Source organism: Martes martes (genome assembly GCF_963455335.1).
Source record: "Martes martes genome assembly, chromosome: 5".
NCBI lineage: Eukaryota > Metazoa > Chordata > Mammalia > Carnivora > Mustelidae > Martes > Martes martes.
The window spans coordinates 126,404,729-126,428,850 of record NC_137892.1 but is presented as its reverse complement, the minus strand read 5'-3'; the positions used below and the strand labels follow the sequence as shown (position 1 = coordinate 126,428,850).

General features: G+C 41.4%; 1 protein-coding gene across 1 annotated transcript in view; it reads left to right on the top strand.

Annotated features, from left to right (window-relative positions):
- The window catches only part of SNX18 (sorting nexin 18), a 28,800-nt gene extending 5,462 nt beyond the window's left edge, over nt 1-23,338 (top strand). Inside the window, exon 2 of the mRNA XM_080804590.1 lies at nt 20,705-23,338. Coding sequence (XP_080660716.1) covers nt 20,705-20,958 — 254 coding nt within the window. The 3' untranslated portion in view covers nt 20,959-23,338. The remainder of the gene's footprint in view (nt 1-20,704) is intronic.
- Nucleotides 23,339-24,122: the final 784 nt, after the last annotated feature.

Below are 24,122 nucleotides of genomic sequence, written 5' to 3'. Positions count from 1 at the left end.
TGTTCATAGACAGTTCATTGATTCCTGACTAGTCACATGTCTGTCACTGCCAAGCTTTGTAACCCTGTGGTCTGATTTTCTTTTTTTGACATGGTAGCATTTTATCTCCTCCTGTTTATCATCCCTGCTTGTAGTATGCCTTTAGAATGCTGATGTTGGCCATTTTGGAGTAGTACATAGAATTGATTTCACTATCAGTTTCTTAGGTTATTCAGTTCTGGTCCAAAGATATGATTTATCTCTAATATTTAATAAAGCTTAATCTGGATGGCAGTGAGTTGTTGTGGTTTAGAAGCTTTATTAGGCTTTTCTCCTGGGGAATATCGTGAAAGGGAAAGACTTTAAATGTGGGGTGATGAGAAATGTTAGTTTTATCTTTATTTAGGAATGTGGACTAGTTAGCAGAAGGGAGTCCCTTAAAAGGAAACTTCTTTATTCCTGAGAAAATGTATAGGTCATGTGAAAGTGATTTGCTGATAAAATGTAGTGTGAGTCTGTGAAGCAGGGTGGCAAAACTAGGTAAACAAACAGGCAGTCCTGTTTTCTGTACTCCTAAATTAAATATGCAGGGTTTCCACATTGCCCTTTCTAAATGTTCCAGATGGAGCCTTTTCAACAAAACACAGCCTGGGGACGTCAGGCATGGTACACCAGTTGTGGGCCTGTCAGTTCTCTGGGGTAGAGTTTCACCATTGTGCTTCTTTCACCACGTGTAGGGGCCCTCTTATGTCCCTCGGACATTAATTAAAGATAGCTAGAGTCCTGTCAGGGCACCCAAGGTAAGGCTGGGCCACAGTTAGCCCTTCCCTGTCTGCTCCCCATTCTTCTATGACTAAAAATAGACCTGAGAGGGTTGTGCCAGGAATACAGAGAAAAGGTCTAATAAGCGGGCTGTTTACAAACTCGTCCTTATTTTGAAACTTCTGGACTAGCAATTGAGGTCATTCATTTTTTTGTTTTGTTTTGTTTTGTTTTAGCTCTGTCTTAATTGAACCCGTTTCTCCTCTCCCATACTTCTGTCTCCATCTGTTTTTTTTTTTAAAGATTTTATTTATCCATTTGTCAGAGAGAGAGTGTGCGCACTCGCCCGAGGGAGAGCACAAGTGGGGGAGGGGTAGAGGGAGAAGCAGACTCCCCGCCGAGCAAGCAGCCCGATGTGGGACTGGATCCCAACACTGTGGGATCATGATCTGAGCCGAAGGCAGCAGCTTAACCGATTGAGCCACCCAGGCATCCCAACCTCCAGCTATTTTTAAAGGAGACTTCAGTTCTAGCTGTAACCTTTGTCCCTATCTGTATTTTCTTAATGAAAATGAGGTTACCTTTGGGGCTTTTGAAAGAGATGACTGAGTCCTTTGGTTAAAACGTCAATGTGACCAGCCACAGACAGTCTTGGTCATGAAGCTAGGTGGGGATACTGCTCATAATCACCGTCATTGGTTTCTCACACTTCTTTTTTGAGCCATGAATCCTTCTTGAAATCACACTGAGGAATCTTAGCCTGTTAGGCTGATCACAGCAGAATCAAAAGGAGGCAGGTACCTGTGCTCCCACTCATGTTCTTCAGGTAACTCTTGGGCTCAGCTAAAACTCCCCTTTGTTGGGAAATGTCATCCCACACGTTCCTGTCTGGTCATCTTAAGATTTTCTTTTTTTTAAAGATTTTATTTATTTATTTGACAGACAGAGACCACAAGTAGGCAGAGAGGCAGGCGGAGAGGGGTGGGAGGGAAGCAGGTTCCCTGCTGAGCAGAGAGCCCTGCATCGGGCTCGATCCTGGGACCCTGGGATCATGACCTGAGCTGAAGGCAGAGGCTTTAACCCACGGAGCCACCCAGGCGCCCCCATCTTAAGATTTTCAAACAGGAAGGCAGAACCCAAAGAATGAAGAAGTTCTGTGAAAAGGTGTCAGTTCCCTGATAAACATGACAATTCCTTTAATTATATTCTTTTTCTTCAGGTTGACTAAAAATTTATTGCTTTATTGTCTCAGAGTATTTTAAAATCAGAGTTTAATATGAAGTTTGATTTAATTTGCCATCTATTTATGAAACTGTGATGCCACAAACTAAATGATTATCTCGAATAACATGGCACAGTAGTGCTTAGATCTTGTTTGGAGAGACTGTACTCAAGAGGACCTGTCCCATCTGTCACCTTTCACTTACAGAGCACAGGCTAGATTCACATGTGGAGGGGGGATAGGCAGGACTCTGATCCTCACTAAGTCTTTGGTGGCAGAGAAGCCATGTGCCAGGTTGCTGAGAGCCCTCCCAAGGCTACGCAGAAGAGATGGCGCTGGCCTGACTCTGACAGGGGAGCTTAGCTCCCCAAACAAAGGTGATTCATGTTTAACCAAGAGCCTCATGTTCAGGGTCTCCTTCCTGTGGACCGCTGTAGAATCTGGGGACCACTGTGTGGTTGTGAGAGGAGCTTTGGACAAGTTACTTTAACCTCGGTAAGTCTCCATTTTCTTGTTGGTAAAGTAGGCGTGCTTCCTCATAAGGTCACACTGAGAATTAAATGTCCTGGTTCTCAGTAGTTACTCACTAAATGCTTGATTTTGAAAAGTAGAAAGATATTTTTAAAATCGGAAGAACTCTTCTTTAAAAGACAATTCCAGTAATCTTATCTTCCATCCTGGTAGCCTGTTACCACCAGAACTGCAGGCAAAAGTATCAAAACCCAAGAAGTCATTGGTGTAGTGGTTAAATATTGTATTCTAACATGGCTGGCATGTACTGCACACCAGAAGAATGATAAAGATAGAAATGCCAGGGTTATTTAGAGTCACTGTGTGTTCTCCACGTTAAGGGATTGTGTAAATTGTCTCCTGTCCGCTAGCTGTTCCCTTCCTCTAAATTACCTGTATCATTGCACAAATCACTTTGACATTTCTGAGCTTCAGTTCCCTCGTCTGTAAATATGAGATTCATGATCTCCTAAATATCATTTGTTGATTGACTTTAAAAAAAAAATAGCAACATCCACACATTGAAAATAAAATACTTAGGAAAGTATATGGTGAACATTTAGACGTTGTTTCAGGCTCATTTCAATAGCATTCTATCTGTTTATGTGATTTTTTGTAGTATGGGAACATGAACATCCTTTATCAGTTGATACGGCAACTGGCAAGTTGATGTGAAAGAACATTGATGAACTTTTGTTTCAGATTAACAAACATGCATTGAGGGCTTACCCCACCAGGAGCTATGAGTGTAAAAGTGATGACTACCTGGCCACCTTCCTGCTGGTGAGAGCCCAGGTGTTCGGAAGTTGAGGTGTGGTGGGTAGCTGGAGATATCTCTCTGACCCAAAAGAGGGCTATCACTAGTGGCACCACCAGAGAGAGAAATTGCGATGGGCTTTCCCTCCTACAGGATGTACTTCACTTCGAATTCTAAATACTATCTGCTCTCCGAAAATAGAAACAGTTTTGTATTGTTAATCTTATATTTGTAGCTTGATTAAACATTACTATGAACAAGTGTTACTTCACTTGTCCTTTTCTTAGAATTTTTTTTTAATCTCTCACTGTAATTGGACTTTGCTGATGAAGAAATTCTTTGTATTATTTGGCAGATAGGGAGACAGCAGTTAGGGGGGAGAACCAAGATCATTAGATTTTTTCAGAGGATCCTCTGAGAGATAAATCTGATTTTATTCAAATCGGGCACTATTAAAGATGCTCAAGTTGCTTCATTGGACAAAACAAAGATCACCGCCCTTGTGGAGCTTACGTTTGAGCAGGGCGGAGACACAAGGAAAAACAAACACAGTGAGTACATTATCACATATGTGGTCGGGGAAAGCGTAAATGTGGAGCAGGGCAAGAGGGCATGGGGAGGCAGAATGAAGTATGAAAAAGGATGATCAACGTAGGTCTCATTAAGAAGGTAAGATTTAAGTGGAAGCATGGAAGGGGTGAGGGAGTTAGCCAAACAGATGTCTGGGAGGAGAGTCTTTCAGGCAGAGAATACAGCTAGAGCAGAGGCGCTAAGGTGGGTGTGTTCTGCTAGGTAGTAGAACCCCAGGTGGTTGGAGCCAAGAAGATCCGGGTAGGAGATAAGGTCTTGGAAGGTCCAATTAGTAGGGCTTTGTAGGTCATTGTCAGGACCGAGAGTAAAAGCCCTAGAGAGATGGGAGCCATGACAGGCTTTTGAGCCAAGGAATGACATCCACCTGGACCTTTTAACAGACTTGATACAGTTGCTGTGTTGACAATAGAATGGAGAGGAGGTAGGGTGTCAAATGTAGCAGCAGAGAGCCAGTAGGAAACCACCCTAATAATCCAGGTGAGAGACAGTAGAAGCAGACTAGAGTGGGGACAATGGAGATGGCGAGAAGGGATCCCAGTCTGCATATATTTTAAAGGTGGAATCATCAGGTTTTCCTAAGGGATTGGATGGGGCATGTGAGAGGAGGACAAGTCATCAAGGGGAACTTTGCAGTTTTTTTGTTTTTGTTTTTTTAAACTCTGCAGTTTTTGGCTTGACCAACAGTATGAATGGAGTTTCCATCCGCTGAAATGAGGAAGGCTGTGAGTGGAAGAGAGGTAGGGATGGGAATCAGGACTTGAGTTTCATCCTTTTAGATTGATGGGCTCCTACCTTCTGTTGACAGCCACTCCCCCCACGCCACGCCCAAAACACACAAACAGTTAAGCCTTAGATCAAATTCCCTTCTCAGAGTTTTCTACTTGGAGCCCAGTCCTTTCCAAGTAGTCATGGCTGGTAGAATGCTCACTGGTGCGCCAAACAGTATACGTTGTTCTGTTGGTGGGTAGTGTGTGGGGTCATGTTTTTATGTTCCTCTAGTATGTAGCTCCACTATTTTGTGTGTGCATAGTAAATGCTTAAGGCATGCTTGTTAAATGAGAAAAGCAGACACTCCATAAGTACTTTTTGATTTTGAAATGATGTCTTCTATTAGAGAATGTGTTTTTCTATTCATGTGATGATGGATACTGAGTTTATAAAAGAATGTAGGAAACAAAGATAGGATCTGGATATATTTTATAGGTGAAGTCATTAATTAATGTGAAAGTGATTTAAAAGTCTTAAACTTACATATCTTTGAAGTAAATTTCCAAAACTTCTTGGGGAGAAGGGAGGAAGTTTAAAAATGCTTTATTTTATGTGCCAGAAAAATTAATTTTACATACCTTCATGATTTCTCTTTATATTGATTCTTGATGCTTAAACTTGCATATATAAACTTTTTTCCTCTTTGGTAAGCTTTCATTATTGGAGTCCCTTTTGCTTAATTCCAAGCACAAGATGTAGAGAGTATACATTTCACCTTCTTGAATGACTTGGATACACAAAGCCCTGAGCTTAGGTGTTGAACAGTGGGTGCCTGCCCTCACGGAAGGGTCAGTTCTATAACGGAAGTACGATGTCTGTACAGAGAATTGGGAGATAAAAGAGGTCGAGTTAACCTAGTGCCTGTGGTAAGAGTGCATGGGCATCCAGAGGATGAAGAGTCATTGTCAACTGTGTTAGGGGCTTGGGTGGGTAGCATTTGTTTTTTTGCCTTTGAAAGATGGTCATAGTTTGACTTCTCAGAGGAAAATGGAAAGTGCATTCTTGATCTTGGAAATGCTTTAGGATGAGCATGTAATAGCTGATACATTCCTACAGTGCTCAGGTCACTGAGCCGGGCTGACAAGTGAGTAGCTGTCACCATACAGTGTGACACATTCAGTCATGGGCGTGTGCCATGGTGGGGGTCATCAACTATGGGGAGAGGAGAGAGTTCAGGGGTGGCTTCTCCCAGTCTTACTCTGAGAGCATTTTTGAAAAACAAAAACAAAAACACAAAAACTGGAAGTTTGCCTAGCAGGCAAAATGGATCATGTATAAAAATCAGGGATGAAATCCTGGCCGCCTCTCAGATTCAGCTCTCGAGTGGTTACAGCTGTAAATTGGGCCCCACCCTCTATCTGATCAGAATGTTGGGGGCATGTGGCCTGTACATTGGTGATCTTGGAAGAGCTCCCGGGGGATTTTGTTGTGGCCCTGGGATTGCAGCAGCTGCTGGAGGGGATGGAGGGGAGCAGCATGGAAGATCTAACAGGGTACTGACACACTCAGGCCTGCAGTGTAGATGGACAGGTCCTGGTGACAGGTGTAAAGGGAGGCTCAGGGTGAGGTGAGATCGGAGGCTCTTGCAGTGATTCAGGCAAGACATGAAATCCTAAACTGAGGCCGTGTCTGTGGGGTTGGGGAGGGGAGGCGGAAGGGGTATTTGCCTACAGGAGTGAGGTAAGGGACGGGGAGAAGAATAAGATGACCAGCAGATGAAAGACTGGAGCTCCCAACAGAGATACTGGGAGATAGAGCAGGGGTCTGCAGGCCAAACCCACCCGTGTGCCTGTTGACAGCACTTGAGCTAAGACTGGCTTTTACCTTTCTGAATTATTCCATTTTCACTGGGTATAAAAGCCTCAATTTTGCCTTGACGTGCAAAACTTCAAATATTTACTATCTTACCCCTAAGGAAGATGTTTGTTTACCCCTGACTTGGAGGTCAGGCAGTTTTGGGAGCCAGAGTATGAGTAGCAGTAGCCACTGCTACCACTTTGGAGTCCTAACTGTGAGTAGCAGTGTTGTGGGCAGCTACATACACTGTGTCTGATTCCATTTAGGAGCGGGCATGAAGACATACCCCCTACACCCAAGGGGCATGCAGTTCCCACGAGTTTCACTGTGTAACCAGTTTCCTCATGTGTAATACGGAGTCATCATTTTGCATGCTGAATACTTGGAAGCATTAAGTATTAGCTATTGTATTGGGTTCCTGGGGCTGCTATAACAAATTGCCACAAGCTGGGTGGCTTAAAAAACAAATTTATTCTCTTATTGTTCTGGAAACTAGAAGTTCGAAATGAAGGTGTTAGCACAGCCACACTCCATATAAAGCTTCTAGGGAGATCCTCCCATGCCTCTTCCAGCCCCTGGGGGTTGCCCACCATCCTCGCTGTTCTTGGCCTGTGTATGACCTCACCTAAACCAGTTATATGTGCAAAGACTATTTCCAGTTAAGGTCACAGTCACAGGCTATAGATGGATGTGAATGGGGGGGGATACTATTCAGCCCAGTACAGCTATTAACTTCCCCGAAGGGGTATTCTCCCCATGTGATACCTTTGAAAACTGAGGCTCCCGGAAGTTAAGTGCATTTCAGGATTGCATGGCTAATAAGAGCCAGAATTTAAGTTCATTTCTTGCCTTGATTTAAACCTGGTATTTTTAATGTTACAATCAGCATGCCTGCTAGAAAATTTTTTATTCTATGGACAGCAACAGCCATTAAAGGTGTGCAACTGAAGAGTGACATCTGAATCATGATAAAAATAATGTATTTTGAGGGCTTAGCATGTGCCAGGCATGATGCTCCCTGTTTATATTCATCATCTCCATTTAAGCCTCATAGGAGAGTTTGAGGTAAATATTCTCATTATCCCCATTTTGCAGATGGGAGGTGAGCCACAGAAACTTAACTGCGGGCTCTTGGAGGTGTCCCTCACCCATGTGCAGCCTGGCCCCAGGGCTAGGGCTTCTGGAAGCTTCTTCCTGTTGGCTGAGTGCGGAGATGAGAGGGCCGCTGGAGTAGACCAGGTCTTCCAGGCAGAAGGGTTGCTTTGGAAAGTAAGCAGGTAAACTTGAGATACCTGCCAAGTAGAGTCGCCAGACTTGGTGAGGAGTGGCTCTCCTGAGGAGTCTAGAGTTCCCTTCCAGGTATTAAATTTGGTGACAGAAAGTAGTGATGCCAGGAAGAGAAATAGGCAGGTTAAGAAGAGGAGCAGAATTACAAGGAAAGATAAGGAACAGGGCCGAAGAGAGTCTTAGAAATCCTATTTTCTGGGTCTTTATTGTATCTAGTTGTATTGACATTTGTGAAAATCACAAAAGCTACTTACTGTCCGCAGTGAGACAACTTTAAATAAAACTGGGTGTCAGCATGGGTCCTCTGTAAGTTTTTTTGTTTTATGACATGTGTTTCAGGTCTTTTTAAAAAATATATTTCTGAGTGCTTTGTTTTGTCATTAGATGGTTATTTATGGTCTAGTTCAAGGAAGCCCAGATGCAGCTGGAGTGAAGACTCATCACCCCTGGAAACCTGGTCCCTACCTGCGTGAAGAAGCAGGAAAACCCCAGGGTCAGAGGTGTTCTTAAATTTGAAGCAGCTGATTTCGGAATTGTCCCCAGAGCTTAGTGATAGTAAAGTGCTGTGAAGTACTAGTTGTCAACCGAAGAAAGAGGCTGAGCTGAAATCAAAAGCATTTATTTGGGGTCTCAGGAGTACAGTTCCATGAACACAGATTTGGGCAGAAGCCCAAATAGTGCATCCGAGGGAACAAAATAAAGGGTTTTTAAATCAAAAGGGAATGCTTATATACGTTGCATACAAAGAATTTCGATTGGTGTTGGTGGCAGAAAACTGAAGGCTGGGCTGAATATAATTGGTTTCTAAGACTGTCACCCAGCAAAGTCTCACTGTGGCAAGCTGCAGGTGTTTGGGCTGAATCTTTGGGACACAGGTCTCTTGGCCCAGTTCACAAGTTCTTGGCCCCACACAGTGAGGACATGAGGACATGTTACAGATAGCCCAGCTCCTTCGTGGCTTAAAACCCCTTGACAGAAGTGATCCTGACTCGTTTTACCTTTCACACAGTCATAGTGGCCACAGCTGGTGGCACAAGGATGATAACAAATGCTTTGGGGCTCCCCCCACAGCTTAAGTGGTAGTTTATAATACCCAGCTTTACAATTACAATTCTAAAGTTAAAAACTAGACCTTGTTTGGGAAAAATAATTGAAAGCAAGAGATCTAGTTTTTGAAAATACTCTAAGAACAGTGTTGACTGTGGCGCTCTCAAAAGCACTCGTACCATCTAGGACCTGGCCTCGGGGAGGGGAGGTGGCTTATGTTCCCTGCTTTCCCAGTGGAGCTGGGGCCACCTCCCTCTCCTGCCCTGGGTAGAGCAGCCTGTCTGTTCAGCTGCTTCCGTTAGATGTTTTAGCACGGTCTTCCTTTATCTTCCTAGAAAAAAAAGAAACTTAAAGGCATTTTCCAAAGTTCACTCTTCTCTTTGGTTCAGATAGGTTTTGTTGTATGTCAGAGGTCATCTGAACCCAAAGTGCCAGCAGCTGGCCAGCATCCCTAACTCTGCTCAACTGGGACCAGTATCCACTCATGTCTGTCATCTAACAGAAGAATGGAGAAATTAAGAAGAATTAGGAAATTAGGGATCATGAGCCACATCAAGTGTGTTCTTTGAATCCAAACCATTATGTGGACTTTATTTTACAAATTTGGTTGTTTTAAAAAGTTTTAAAAGTTTAAAAAGTTTTTCGTATATGATTTTCAAGGATATCCTTTCTACGTCATTTTACTAGGATTCTATGGGTACAAAATCTTGAGGAAAGGAAATGATACATCCTTTTCTTTTCCTGTTCTCAAATTTTAAAGTCTTTATATTTGCATGGCCATAGGCAAATAAACATTTTCACCTTTGTATCCAGGCTCTTCTGAAGTAAAAACATACTGTGTTTACAGAGTCCTCTTGACTGTATCGCCCTAGTAACTTTAATACATATTTTATATTCAGTATAAGCCAAAACGCAAGAAACTTTATATAAAATTTCCTTGCAAAGAATAGCCTATTCTACCAAATAAGCCACAAGAGATAGAATCATGCAGTTTCCCTCTTCATTTTTAGAACAAGGTGAGGTGTGGGCATGCATGTGCATGGTGAGTAAAAGTAATTGAACGGTATACCATGTGATACACTCAAGTGAGTGGCTTTTGTTTACACTGTCATTCTTGCCTTTAGACATCTGGCGATTGCTGACTGGAGCTGAAAGGGCAGCTTCCTGAGGACAGAAGGAGGCTTTTACCAGGAGCATACTACCACTTAGTCTGTCTTCAGGACCCAACCAAGCTTAAAGGCCTGAGTTCTTTTTTTTTTTTTTTTTTTTTAAAGATTTTTAAAATTTATTTGACAGAGAGAGAGAGAGATTGATCACAAGTAGGCAGAGAGGCAGGCAGAGAGAGGAGGGAGGCAGTCTCCCTACTGAGCAGAGAGCCCAATGCGGGGCTCCATTCTAGGACCCTGAGATTATGACCTGAGCTGAAGTCAGAGGCTTAACCCACTGAGCCACCCAGGCGCCCCAAGGCCTGAGTTCTTTAAATGATTAACTTTTACATCATCCAGCAACCAATATCTTTTTTTTTTCCAGTTTATTATCCTTGTATCTGACCCTCTTCCCTCCTTTTTAAAATTACTCAAAAGTTCTCTTTCCTGTTTATTTATGAATTTGAAAGTAAATTTTACATTAATTTTACCTTTGAATTTTGATAGTTCTTGACTTTAATGACCTGTAGTCCCTTCAAAAAATTGCTTTCACTGACTTGAATTCAGTATTTCTGTTGGCACCCCCAGAGTTTATTAATGTGGTCCAAACCAGAGCCCCCGGGGTATGATGCAGGAACAGAGATTTGAGAGCCTGGAGGGAGGTGGATCTTGGGTTGCTTATACCCGAGATGAGGCTTCTGAGGAGCCTGTCGTGGGTGTGCTGCCTTGGGGCTCCTCTGAGGGATGTGGACGTGATGGATGGGGCAGCTTCAGTTGGGCCAAGGACAAGGGAGCCAACTACCTGAGTTGGAAGCTAGGTAGACCTGGTTCCCATGCCACAGGACATCTTCAGTAAAGTGATTTACCGTCCCTCAACTTTACTTTCTGCCTCTGAAAATGGGAGTGGTAATTGCTTTCCTTTTGAGGTTAAAGAGAAGGAAATGAGACACGTAAAGTGAAGAGCACTGGCTTACATAGTACATGTGATTCATGTATGACTGTTTTGCCTGGATGGACAGCCATTCTGTCTGTCTCTGTGAAATGGATGTTGGCCTTTGTTTTTTTGAGATGTTTTACTCAAAAAATATAGAAAAGTAAATATTGGAGCAGAGAGGGGAAAGAGTAATCAACCAGTGGGTGGGTAGAGACCGAAAGGAGGAAGGAAAGGGGAGGGGCAGAGGTTAATGGGGAGTTAGCAGGGCCAGAGGGTGTGGGGACCAGTGATGAGGGGATAGGAGCAAATTGGTCACATTGACCAAATTAGCATTTTCTTTCAACATTTTCTGTGTAGGAGGGAATGAAGAAAAACAGGCCTAGTCCATTCTTGGGCAACTTCTACTCAGCTCTGTTGCCTTTCAGCCCACCTCCTGTTCTGTCCCTTACACCATGGCTTTGGGTTTTCTAGGACAAGGCCCTGGGAAGACAGAAAGTCTAGTTAATGTTTTTGCCACATTCATGATTTCAAAATTAAATAAAGTGCTGGGGTTTTTTTTCCTTCTTCTTTTTTTTTTTTTAAAGGGAGAAAATGTAGCCTTTGGATCCCTGTTGCTTAGTGACTAGGCCTTTTGTATAATTGGTCTAGGAGGGACAAAACCTACTGAGCATAAGATATTTGGTTGAAGGAAGGAAGGCAAAGTTCAGGTGCTGACACTGGCCATGGCTGGAGGTGGGAGCAGTTGGAGCAGCCAGCAAGCCCCAGAGGGGGGGCGGGGAGGGGAGGTGGCAGGGTAAAAGAGAGGGACATAAAGAAGGAAGCTGAAAGGAGGCCACACAACTTCAACTGAGTTGAAGGCTCTCCCTGGTTAAAATGCCTGAAGCAGCACAGCGTTTGAGAGGTTTTATTACCCTGTCCCATTTTGCTGGGTCAGAAGTGTCCAGGAAAGTGATTCTGTCGGTAAATCAGAAGGAGATAATATGGTTTAGTGTGACTGACTGCGTTTGCTGGTGCGCCTAGTTCAGTGGGCCGTGGGCTCTTGATACGTGCTCACTGACTACGTGATACCAGACCTTTACACCTCTCCTTTCACAAAAACCAAAATGATGCTGAAATGCTTCTTAAACAGTTTTTACTGATGGAGGTAATTTAATGCTATGTAAAAATTAGGATGCTTTTGAAAATGGTGCTGGCTTCCTGGATCATAATTATTCTATAAAATGAATTTGAGTCCTTTAAAGTTGTAATAGGAATGAACCCTGTCATATGATTAAATTCCTTAGTTGTAATTACTTTGTATTCTTTGGAAGCATGCATAATTAATCCCTTAGACTGAGCATATGTGGATTATGAACCAGTACGTAGTTATTTCGTGCTTGGCTCTTTGCACCCTGAGCCTGCTTTAAAACTGTGAGATGGCTGTCATTGGAAAGATCCAAAGAAAATGGGCAGGGAGTGGGTTTGGATTTAAGGCGTGAGTTCTGTGGAGCTTGGGGTAGTGATGAGGCAGTTGGGCAGAGTACCTTTCTTTGCACCTGGACAGTGTCAGTAAGTATAAAAATGAACCTGGTAGGAAGGAATTTTGCATGTGCAGAGTCAACTTGAACAAGGCCGAAGACGTCCAGGAGATTGTTAATAACAGGTCCTAAAGCAAAGTGAAAATACTGGTTTAGTTTTCATGTTATGGCTTCCACTGTGGAAAGGAAGGGACCTTCTTCAACAGAGTGGAGCAGAGGCCCTTCAGGGAGTATTAAATGGGAAGTGGCAGGACTGGTTGGCAGGTGGGATGGGGGGCTCTTTGTCTCGAAGTTGCTGTGGTACTTCGAATGGCACCCGTGCTCACCACTGCACAACACCGCCAGTGCTGCACAAGCTGTGGTACTCTGGACGAGGCACTTAGCCTCTTATTTGTAAGATGGAGAGAAACTCTTGTAAGGCCCTTTCAGCTCTTAAGACAATAGCAACACACATGGAAACTCTGGGAACCAGCTCTCCCCTTGTCACCTCAGAAGCAGCCCCACTGATTTCTCCAGTGGGTGTCTTGTCAGGGCTGGAGCGAGGAGAAGAAAGTCCTAAGGTTCCTGCTCCTCCTTTTGGAATAAAGTCTTAGGGTTATTAGTTCCTCAGTGAACTTTCTGTTTTGTGCAGTGACTCTAATAATTCACCCAGCTTATTTAATAAATTGAGTGCCCAACCGAAAGTTCATTTCTAACCCATAAACCTTTTTGTTCCTTTCTGCCTCCTTCTGCAGATCCCTGAGGTAGAAAAGCAACTGACGTGTGCTGGACTCAGCCTGGGGCCCTGGGGTCCTGGGCTGGGCTCCTGTTGCTCCTTGGGGAGCACAGTCATGGGGAATGGTTGAAATATATTGCCTCCCTGTCAATCCTACTTTTTCCTGTACTTCAAATAGAAGAATGTATTTTCAGTTGCATAACTTGGGGAGGCTGCACTGTTTCATGTATTACCTTCTTACAGGTTTCTCTTCCTCTAAACCAGAAATGTTACCATTCTCTTGGCTATTTATTTTATGAAGAAGAATGTATTCATGCTGCACTGTTGTCAGCTCCTTCTTATTTAATCTCAGAGTTAAATCCTTGCCAACGTTTTCTTTTCATAATAAAATCTTAGCTCATGTATTATTCCAGATGCGCACTACCCAATGTCTGCCCATTAGCCCAAGAAACACTTTCATAGTTGTGTGCTTATAGTCCCATTCTAAAATGTTTTTCTCTCTCATCACACCTATTTTAAATTTTCTTTTGTTTTAAAACTTGTCCTACCCATGAGTATTGTGGGGGCTCTTGTTTAATCCAGCAGTGACCACTTTGGACCTTCGACTTTCGGGAGTCATTTCTCTGCTGTGTTCTTTCATTTCCTTTTTCTGTTTTGAACGCCATGTGGCAGGACGGTGTTTATGAGGGGAGGGGGCCGGCAGGAGGCAGAGTCCTCCTAAATCAGCCACTTAAAAAGTAGAGATTTAGAAAACTTTTGCCTGTTTTTGTATTTATTCCATGATAAAAATGTGTGTTCCCTTTGTTCTTTAGATTCTGGGCAATGTTTTTGACTTTTATTTACACTCCTCCTGGGTTTGGTAAGAAACAGTGCAGCTGAGAGAATGCTTAGATGATGCGGTAATGCCTTGTTCCAGCTCTGCGGCTGGTTCCAGATCTCTGCTCTTGTTTCTCAGGCAGCTACACGTTGATTTTTAAAGCCATCCTAAAAGTAGCCAGTGTGTACTGATCGAACTCTGTCCCAATATTTTTTTCTCTCCAGCCTCTCACTCCTTAGAGGCTAAACCTGATTGAAAATCTGTCTATCTCTGCCTTTCTTAAATACGAAAATGTGTGACATGTAGAAACACATGCAGATAATTCCCGCTTTGAGAATTGTCACATGAACTGTGGGAACACAGCCGCCTATGACAAAACCCAAATTCTAGTTCTAATAATACTGTGTCAATTTACATCCCACCAGTGTTGATAATACCATTTCTATGGGAGAAATCTGTGTCCATGCTCATCTTGACAGGACGCAGGGTTTAGAAGCACAGTGGGTGGAGGGAGGGTAGAGAGAAGCTTCTGGGGAACCCCAGAAAGTAGTTCGGTTTGTCACACCCCAGGAGCTGAAGCACCCTTGCGATTTGTTCAGATGGACAGCTTGAGCTTTTCAAAGCTGTCACTTCTTTTCCATTTCCTCCCAGGCAGTGAACCAGTCAGTTAGTTACCTTCTATAAGTAGCCTACTGAATAATTGGACTTTATCTTTCTCAAAAGAAAGAAATCACACTAAACTCTTCCCAGGTGTTAAAAGGGATACGGAAAAACTAGCCGAAGGGTGGTGAGATGAACATTTAAAACCAAAATGGCCTTTTTCTTAAAGGAAATAATATATTTTTAAAAAAACTTTGCAAAATATTTTACAAAAGATAACATGTATTTTTTAATCGGCTTAGGATGTTGCTGTCATCCTGAACTTTAACAACCAGCAACTGTATGCTCCTAGAGGGACCTGGGCCACTGTCACTTCAATTCAGGATATATTCAGGAACTCTTAATGATTTTTTTTTTAAAGATTTTATTTATTTGACAGAGAGAGAGTGATCACAGGCAGGCAGAGAGGCAGGCAGAGGGAGAGGGGGAAGCAGGCTCCCTGCTGAGCAGAGAACCCGATGCAGGGCTCTAACCCAGGACCCTGGGATCATGACCTGAGCCAAAGACAGAGGCTTAACCCACTGAGCTACCCAGGTGCCCCCTCCTAATGATTTTTTTTGAAAAGTATTTCGCCATCAGCTTGTTTTGTTGTTAGTCATCTTTTTTTCTGAAAGCAGATCTGGAGTAAATCAGTTCAGCTACATTTCAGTTAAAAAGGAATTTGTTTCAAAATTTGCTCTTAATTCATGGTACAATCTCACAACTCCTTATACATGGCACTCACTATTCTACCAGAGTTTGTACCTTTGGAGTGTGCTGTTCAGTACACTCGTATGCTGTTTTGTATGGGTCCTTAATTGTTTCCGGCAGGGAAGTCACCCTAAAAAATAATTGGAGCCCCCAAACAGGAACTATGTCTCTTTAAAAAAAAAATCTCTTACATCTCCTCTGCTGCTGTAATCCTGATATATTATGCTAATGGATTTGAATTGCAATAAGTGGGTTAAACCAAAATTCCAAGTGGAATTGGCCTTTGGGTCCTTACTCTCCTTAATGGTTTGTTCTGTCCTTCCTTGTTTGCAAATAAAGTAATTTTTTTGCTGGGATGTCCAACTCTATCAGCCTCTGTATCCCTAAAGTGATTGTGTGTTACTATTTTTGGTTGTAGTTCTTAACTTATATAATCTTTCAATAGGATCTAAGCAGAGAGGACAAGTCAGAGAAAGACACCCCTTCCCTTCCATGTACGTTTGGGCTCATATTTTTCAAAATCGTGAAGTACGTGCTGCTTTTTCAGTGTTTTGTTTTGTGGCACCTACGTGTTGTTACAAAGACAAGAAAATCAGACATCTTATAAATATTAAATTGCTTTACAGAAGGCACGGTTAGTGAATTCAGTGAGATTAATAAGATTCTAGAGGGAAATTTTCAAAACCTATATAGTTCTTTTATATGCCCCCAAGGTCTTCTGAGTTGCGTATCAAAATAGAAGCCAGGGACTTGATGAGGAAGGTGAGAAGGCTGCTACCGGAGCCACAGCCACAAGTATGGGGCATGTGGGGAGGCCCGTGGGGAAGACATAGCTGATTCTCAGCTGCCCAGCTTTTATCCCTCAGCACCCTGCTCACCTAGGCCCGCCTGGCTTTTTTGCCCATTCAGGCTTCAGTTTCTTTTCTAAATATTTCCAAATAGTGTTTGCTTTGAAGTCAGTAATGCATTCACATGCCATCTCCACATCTGATCTGGTTACCTGGCCAATTTGATACTCAAAGAGATTGAGTAGCTTTCCCAGTTTTCTTGCAAAATTAATGTCTGTTGTAAAATTGCAATAGGGTTAGTGACAGTGATAGCATGTGAAAAGTGCCTACACACACACACACACACACACACACACAAGTATAATTAACATACAGTGTTACATTAGTGTCAGCTGTATGGTATAATGATTCAACAATACTGTACATTATTTACTGCTCTGTGTTACCTATACCCCATCCACCTCCCCTCTGGCAACCACCAGTTTGTTCTCTGTATTTAAGAGTCTGGTTTGTTTGTTTCTTTTTTCCCTTTGTTTCTTAAATTCCACATATGAGTGAGAGCATATGGTATTTGTGCCTCTCTGACTCACTTATTTTACTTAGCATTATACCTTCTTTTTTGTTGCAAATGGCAAGATTTAATTTTTATGGCTAAGTGTGTGTGTGTGTACACACATCTTTTTAATCCATTCTGTCAAGGACTTTCAGGTTGCTTCCACATCTTGGCCATTGTAAGTAATGCTGCAATAAACATAAGGGTGCATATGTCTTTTCAAATTAGTGTTTTCATTTTCTTTGGGCAAATACTCAACAGTGGAATTACTGGATCGTGTGGTAATTCTATTTTTAATTTTTTTAGGAATCTCCATATTGTTTTGTACAGTAACTATACCAGTTTGCATTCCTAACAAAGAGTGTGTGAGTTCCCTTTTCTCCACATCCTCGCCAATACTTGTTATTTCTTGTGTTTTTTTTTTATTTTAGTCATTCTGACAGATATAAAATGATATTTCATTTCATTTCAGTTTTAATTTACATTTCCTCTTATGATGTGTGATGTTGAGCATCTTTTCATGTATCTGTTGGCCTTCTATATGTTGTCTTTGGGAAAATGTCCAGGTCCTCTGCTCATTTTTTAATTGGATTATTTTGTTTTTTTGGTGTTGTAGAAGTCCTTTATATATTTTAGATATTTTTTTTTAAGATTTTTATTTATTTAACAGACAGAGATCACAAGTAGGCAGAGAGGCAGGCAGAGAGAGGAGGAAGCAGGCTCCCCGCTGAGCAGAGAGCCCAATGCGGGGCTCGATCCCAGGACCCTGGGATCATGACCTGAGCTGAAGGCAGAGGCTTTAACCCACTGAGCCACCCAGGCGCCCCTATATATTTTAGATATTAAAACCCCTTATCAGAAGTATCATTTGCAAATATCCGATTCGGTAGGTGGGCTTTTTCTTGATAGTTTCCTTTGCTGTGCAAAAACTTCTTATTATGCTATAGTGCCAATAGTTTAATTTTGCTTTTGTTTCCCTTGCCAGAGGAGACATATCTAGAAAAAGTGTCTACCACTGATGTCAAAGAAATTACTGCCTGTGTTCTCTTCTAGGAATTTTATGGTTTCACTTCTCACATTTAGGTGTTTAATCCATTTTGGGTTTATTTTTGTTTGTTCATGGTATATGAAAATGGTCCAGTTTCATTGTTTTGCATATAGCTGTCCCGTTTTCCCAGCACTTCTTCCCATTATAAATTCTTGGCTCCTTTGTAATAATTGACCATAAAAACTTGAGTTTATATCTAGACTCTATTCTGTTCTGCTGACCTATGTGTCTATTTTTGTGCCAGTACCATACTGTTTTGATTACCACAGCTTTGTAGTAGTATATCTTGAAATCTGGAATTGTGATACTTCTAGCTTTGTTCTTCTTTTTCAAGATTGCTTTGGCTATTCAGGGTCTTTTGTGGTTCCATACACATTTTAGCATAGTGTCTAGCATATATTATTACTATTTTTGGAAGCTACTATTTTCTTTTTATATATGCCTGTTCCCTGCTCACTTCCCACTCCCAACATTGTCCTTAGCCCAGTGTCTGGCATGTAATAGGTCCTCTGAGCATTTTCTCTTGTGATACAGTTTTACTTATTATCTTGGAGAAAGATCTATTTAACTTCCATGCAGGATTATGTACTTTCTGGTTCTGTTTCACTTCGTGTCCTGATTGTGTGCCTGTCCTCTGTGTGCTTTGCCAAGTGGCTTCCTTAAGAAGAACGGGGGTGGGGTGGGGAGTGATGTCTTGAATGCTGAAATATTGGAATCTCCTTGTTGTAGCAATATGCTCTATACACATCAGGTCTTCCTTAAATATTTGTTGAACGAATTCAGATCCTTGCCCCAGAGCCGAGCCTTTTGGGGACTTTGAAGGTAGCAACATTTGTGTTACTTGCTAAATTCATACTTGGGGGAAAAATGAGTCTTAAATTCCATTGACTCCTTTGGGATGTACACTTAAAAAACTTAACAGGTGTTAAATGCCAAAGGTCCTTAGGCCTCAGAGAGATTTAATGCTTGCCGTTGTGTCCAAGAGTTTTAAAAATGTATGCCTTGTGATAAATTGTGAGACTTAATCACTGTTAGGTTGGTTTTTAGAGCAGCACATCTGTAATTCCATATACTAGTGGGTCGTTTCTAAGAATTTGGTGATCTCATTTAGAGTTGGACGAGCTGCAACTTTGTTGACATTCACCAAGCTCCTGGTCAGGCTTCAGAAGCGGTGTCTGCAGGACTCTGTTCTCTAGGCTGTAGAAGCTGGAATGAATAATCCATGCAGCATGCCACAGAGACACATCATGGACGTGCAGGGTGGGATGCTGTGTATCCTCACTGTTGGCCCAGTGCGCTCGGGCACCTGGGAGTGGAATCATGATAAAATAGTCAAATCACCTGAGCCTCTTAGCTTCCCATTTCCTCTCATTCTGTCTGTCTTTTTGCCAATTTAAACATGTATTTCATAATTGCATATTCTCAGTCATCTTTTTGAAAAAATTTTCCTTTATTTCTGTCTCATATGCTTTCCTGGTCTTTTTTACTTTAATTTTTGTATATAAATTGTGAGACTTAAACAAGTATAAGAAAGATAAATTTGCTATAAAAATTTATTTCTTTCTGCTTTTGGGAGGAGAGTTCTTTCTCTTCAGTATAAATGACAAGCAGGCAGATTTTGTGACTTCACTAGTCCTGCCGGCTGTGGCAGACAGGTGTCAAGTGTCCACTTCCAGAGGGATGGCGTCCTGACAGGATTGCTCAGGGTTCTTCTTGAAGCCATGTTAATGCAAATTATTTCTCTCTACAGAGGAGACTCCACATCTCTGCTGTGGGGTGAGGTGGAAGTCTCTACTGCTTCTCACTTAAAGACCTCATTTAGGACAAAGAAATGAAAATGTACATACATATCTGTAAATGTATGTATAACACCTTTAATTTCTCAGGTTTTTGAGCTATGCCAAAAAATGCCTCCCAAAAACAAGCATGCTGTTTACCCCCTAAGGGTTTTATGTAATGCTAGGTCTAACTCTGTATTATTTAGGAGATGTGAAGAAATTTAGAATAGGGTTTTTCCCCTTGTGTATTTCACCATTGGCTAAAACTGAGCGTTTCTGAACCAGAATTTCTCCGCTTTCACACCTCCTCCTAAACAGCTTCCCTTCTTTTGTCCCCCTTGGTATCACCATGTTGAAGACTGCCCAGCCAGGTGTCTGAGACATTTCTCTCTCCCCTTTGGTCATGGGTTATTAGAGTAAGTGCTGGATGGAGTTGGAAAATCAGAATTCTTGAGCTGGCCATGTTCAAGTGATTTGAGCTTCATCATTGTTCATTTCCAAGAACCTGTGAAGATCCTTTGTTTCCCACACCTAAACATCTTTAGCTCTCTGTGTCTTCATGTAATGATGCTTTTGGAGGCAATCTGCCCTCGTGTGGCACCTGCCAGAGTGACCGTGCTTGCACACACCCTCTGGTGACATTACTTGACAAGAGGCTATGGCCCCGCTGGCTTCATTCCCAGGTTATCACTAAAGCAGACTCAGAGCTCCTTGATCCTTAAGCCCCTCAAGGAAAGGTGGTAAATTCTTCCTTCACGAGGGCCTCAGTGCTCCGGTGTGGGTCTCCTGGTGGAACATGGAATTGCCCTTCATTGGCCAACTCCACTGAGGGCGGCCTCCCATTGCAGACTGCCGTCATTTCTAAGGCCCCTCCCCGACATGGCCTGATGACTAAAACACAAAGCTGGCACTAACATGTTATCAGAGTCTGATTCTAGAATCTTCTGTAGGAATTCCACTGGGAGACTTTCTCAGGCAGTAGATTTTTACCTTCTCTGGGGTAATGTGTTTATAGATAACTTTCTTGTTACAAGTGTGTGTCACGGTGTCACACCCTTTCTCTTAAGTAAAAATCCAGTTTCTTGGTTTGTATGTTTAGAGACAGCTTCCTGCTGCAGTTTATGATCTGTTCCTTCTAGTCTCTCTACTTGGAGGAGATGAAATACACTGTAGATACACCAGATTCCTTAGTTTTTTAATAACGGCCATCCCTTTAAGTTCCAGAGGGCCTTAAATAGCTTGGGCGAGTTTTTATAATGCTCAAGAGTCTGTTTGCTGTGTAGCTATGCCATTGGGATACATACGTATATATACTTAATTCATTTTTTTTTGACTACAGGAGCTCTTACCAAAGTAAAGGAGAGTAGGCGACACGTGGAAGAAGGGAAGATGGAGCTGCAAAAGGCCGATGGCATTCAAGATCGCTGTAACACTATTTCCTTTGCCACTTTGGCTGAAATTCACCACTTCCATCAAATCCGAGTAAGAGACTTTAAATCACAGATGCAGCATTTCTTACAACAGCAAATAATATTTTTCCAAAAAGTGACACAGAAGTTGGAAGAAGCTCTTCACAAATATGATAGTGTTTAATGACTGGACATTGGGTTGTGGACTTTTTTCAGTTCAAGGACATTTCTACAGCAGAATAAAAACTGCTATCAAAGAGCTATTGCCAACTATCAGTGGTGGTACAAGGATGGTTTTGTGTTCAACTGAAGCTCGGCTGAATATATAATTATGTAGGAAAGAAACAGTTAATATGGTTATATAATAGAAACAGTACCACACATTGTAACTAAATTATACTATGTATGCCTACACTACCATTGTAACTTTTGGAATAATGATTATACTATTTGCCTTATTGCTTTTTGAAGTATGGGTATTTTAGTGCATACTTTGTAGACCTCAAAACCCATGAAGGGTCTCAAAGCAGCTGGCTGGATGGAAGCCTGCTGTGGATGCCTTTTTACTCTCATAGATTGGGATTACCTAAATTCAACCTATTCTCTGTTTACAAACTCCAACTAGAGCAGCTATGCGACTTTGTGCCTTTAAACTCTTGGTTTTTCATTTCTCCCCCCCCCCCTTTTTTTAAAGTAATCACAACTTTTCTGATCGAAAGAGTGAAAGGCCAGTGCACATAACGACAGACCTGTTGGTAACCTCATATTGGCGCTGGGGGCGGGATGGGCGGATCAGCTGTCCACCTGCACAACCAGTTTTGTCTCCTGGTACACGCTGGTGAGCGCCGTGGAGGGAGGCCCGACGCTCATCTTTGGACACGAAGTCTGTTAGGGAAGAAATGGTGCCACCCTGTTCCCTTAGATGCTGTGGTAGCATAGCCTCTTCACGCAAGTGTCCTGGAAACTTGGCGTGGAGAATGACACGAACATGTCTTAGAACACAGAGGAGGAGGAGTCTAATCAGTTGGGGACACAAGCACAGAATCAGTGATGACACATACTCGGTTTTAATTCTTCGGAGGGTTTTCTTCTCTCTCTCTTTCTTTCTTTCCTTCTAGCTTGAAGATTTTAATATTCAGTTGTTTTTTTTTTTTAATGGATCTACACTGTTAACTGATTGAGACTCCACTGTGATTCACTCGTTTACTTAATCAAAAACTTTTCAGGGATGTCTGTAAAATTCAGTGTTATACGTGATTGAAAGTAGTGTTGGTTGATCTAAAGAGGGACCAGAAATAATTTCTACTATTCCAAATGCTGAAGGAAAAAAAAATAATAATTTTTTTAAACTATTGATAAGCCCCCAGGACATTTAACCTTAAAAATTGTTTTAAATATATTATTTTATTATTATAAGGGAAATATGAATGGCTGATAAATACCAAAAAGATTCAAAAGCAGCTTAATTTAAAAAGCACAAAGAGATTCTGGCTTCAGATGCCAAAAATCTCTCAATGTTTTTATAGTTGCTGAGCTATAAATAATGTGATTTTTGAGTTTACAGATTTATAAATTGTCACTGAAAGGTTAAAGTATCTACTGTTTTTATGAAGTCAGACTTATGCTGCCTCAGAAGTCCCTGGGTATTGAAATGGTAACACGGAAGTAAAGAGGTCAGTTTGAAATTTTGGTGAGTCACATTGATTAAAAGAGAAAGGGTCAATTTGCAGACAGTCAAAAAAGAAAAGATTATTGAAATAATTACTCAATAGCATATTTACTCTAAAAAAATCATCTCATATGGGTTGAATTTTTAAGATCAGAGTGTCATAATTTTGATCAAAATTTTATACCTTAGGTAACTTAGAGCCAGATTTAACATCATGTGGCTTCGTCTTTACTCCAGATACGTGGAATTGTAACCAAATATATCGTTCTCTCAAAAGTAACTTCCTCTTGTTGATTGCAAAATACACTTCTATAAACAAAACCCATATATATATGTTAACTTTACTGCAGAAGTTTGGAGATTATAATTGTAGCATTTGATTTAAGTTTGAGTCTGTATTGGACAAATAAGCACTATGCTTTTCAAATGATTTGAAAATCAGTTTTATTTGCCTCTTTATTTTGATGGTGGTTTGATTTTTTTTTTTTTTAAGTAAAATCACTAAAGTTGTGCAGTGGTAGCATGGAAATTATCTGAGGTGTCTATGATTGTGCTTTAGCCAGGGTGGACATGCTTAAATTATAAAAACTAAAGTACAAGGAGGTATAAGTTCATGCTGCCTATTTAGAAGAGAACTTTTATTCTTCATAACTACATAACATTATAATGCCACTGATTCGTAAGGGGTTTAAATGAATTCTGTGGGGGTAGGCCACCAGAATTATTAGTGTTCATTTTCATCTAAGATCTTTATTTCTCTAACGTTCTTGGTCCTATTGAAACATTTCAGTATACAAAAATACTGCAATGTTAATACCCAAGAGAAAAGCCATCATAATGTGTATGCTGGTCATTATGATCAGTGTGGTACAGTTTTTTAAAATAAACTATCATGCCCTTCATGCCATTATTTGTCTTTATTTCTGTAATTTGTAATCTTGATACGTGATGTATTTATAACATGAGGGCGCCCACTTGAGCCTGGTTTTGCTATTTTCATTACAAACGGGCTTATTGATGTGCTGTAATTGTCACGCAGTGAGACTGGGTCTGCAGCCATGCATTGCAACCCTGTGATTCTCAGGCTGTTGTATCTAAAGGTACAGTTTAAACCCAGAACAAGGGAACACATTTGGAAGTGCAACAAAGTCCGCGCACGTTGGCATGCATAGAGTAGTAGTGGGAAATAGAGTAGTTTCCTGGGCTTCACTGATAATCGTTGTCATATATGTGTTCGTAACAACACAGCAGATCCTTAAATGCCAGGTTTTAATTGTCTTACGTTTTGCTGCTGTTCTCATAATTAAGGACTTGAAAAATGTTCCAGTCTGTCAAGTCAAGCATGTAAAATTTATGTACTGACCTTTAAATGTCATTCTTTACCAATTTCGTTGCTATAGGCCTTTTTTTTTCCCGTTTATGTCTTCATTTCCTCAGAATCAAATACCATGTCTGATACCTTTAAATCAATAAGCATTATCCAGTTTTCTCATTTGCAGTCTTATCTTTGGCTAACAGAATAAGCAAAATAGGGTATTAGTTATTTATAGACTAAGAATGTTGAACATTGTTTTATTCAAATGTTATAATTAGTGCAGATCAGTCATGTTTATCTTTTAAAAAAATAAACAGAGGTTGCTTTATTTCTCAGCTTCAGTGGAATATGATAATTATTTTTT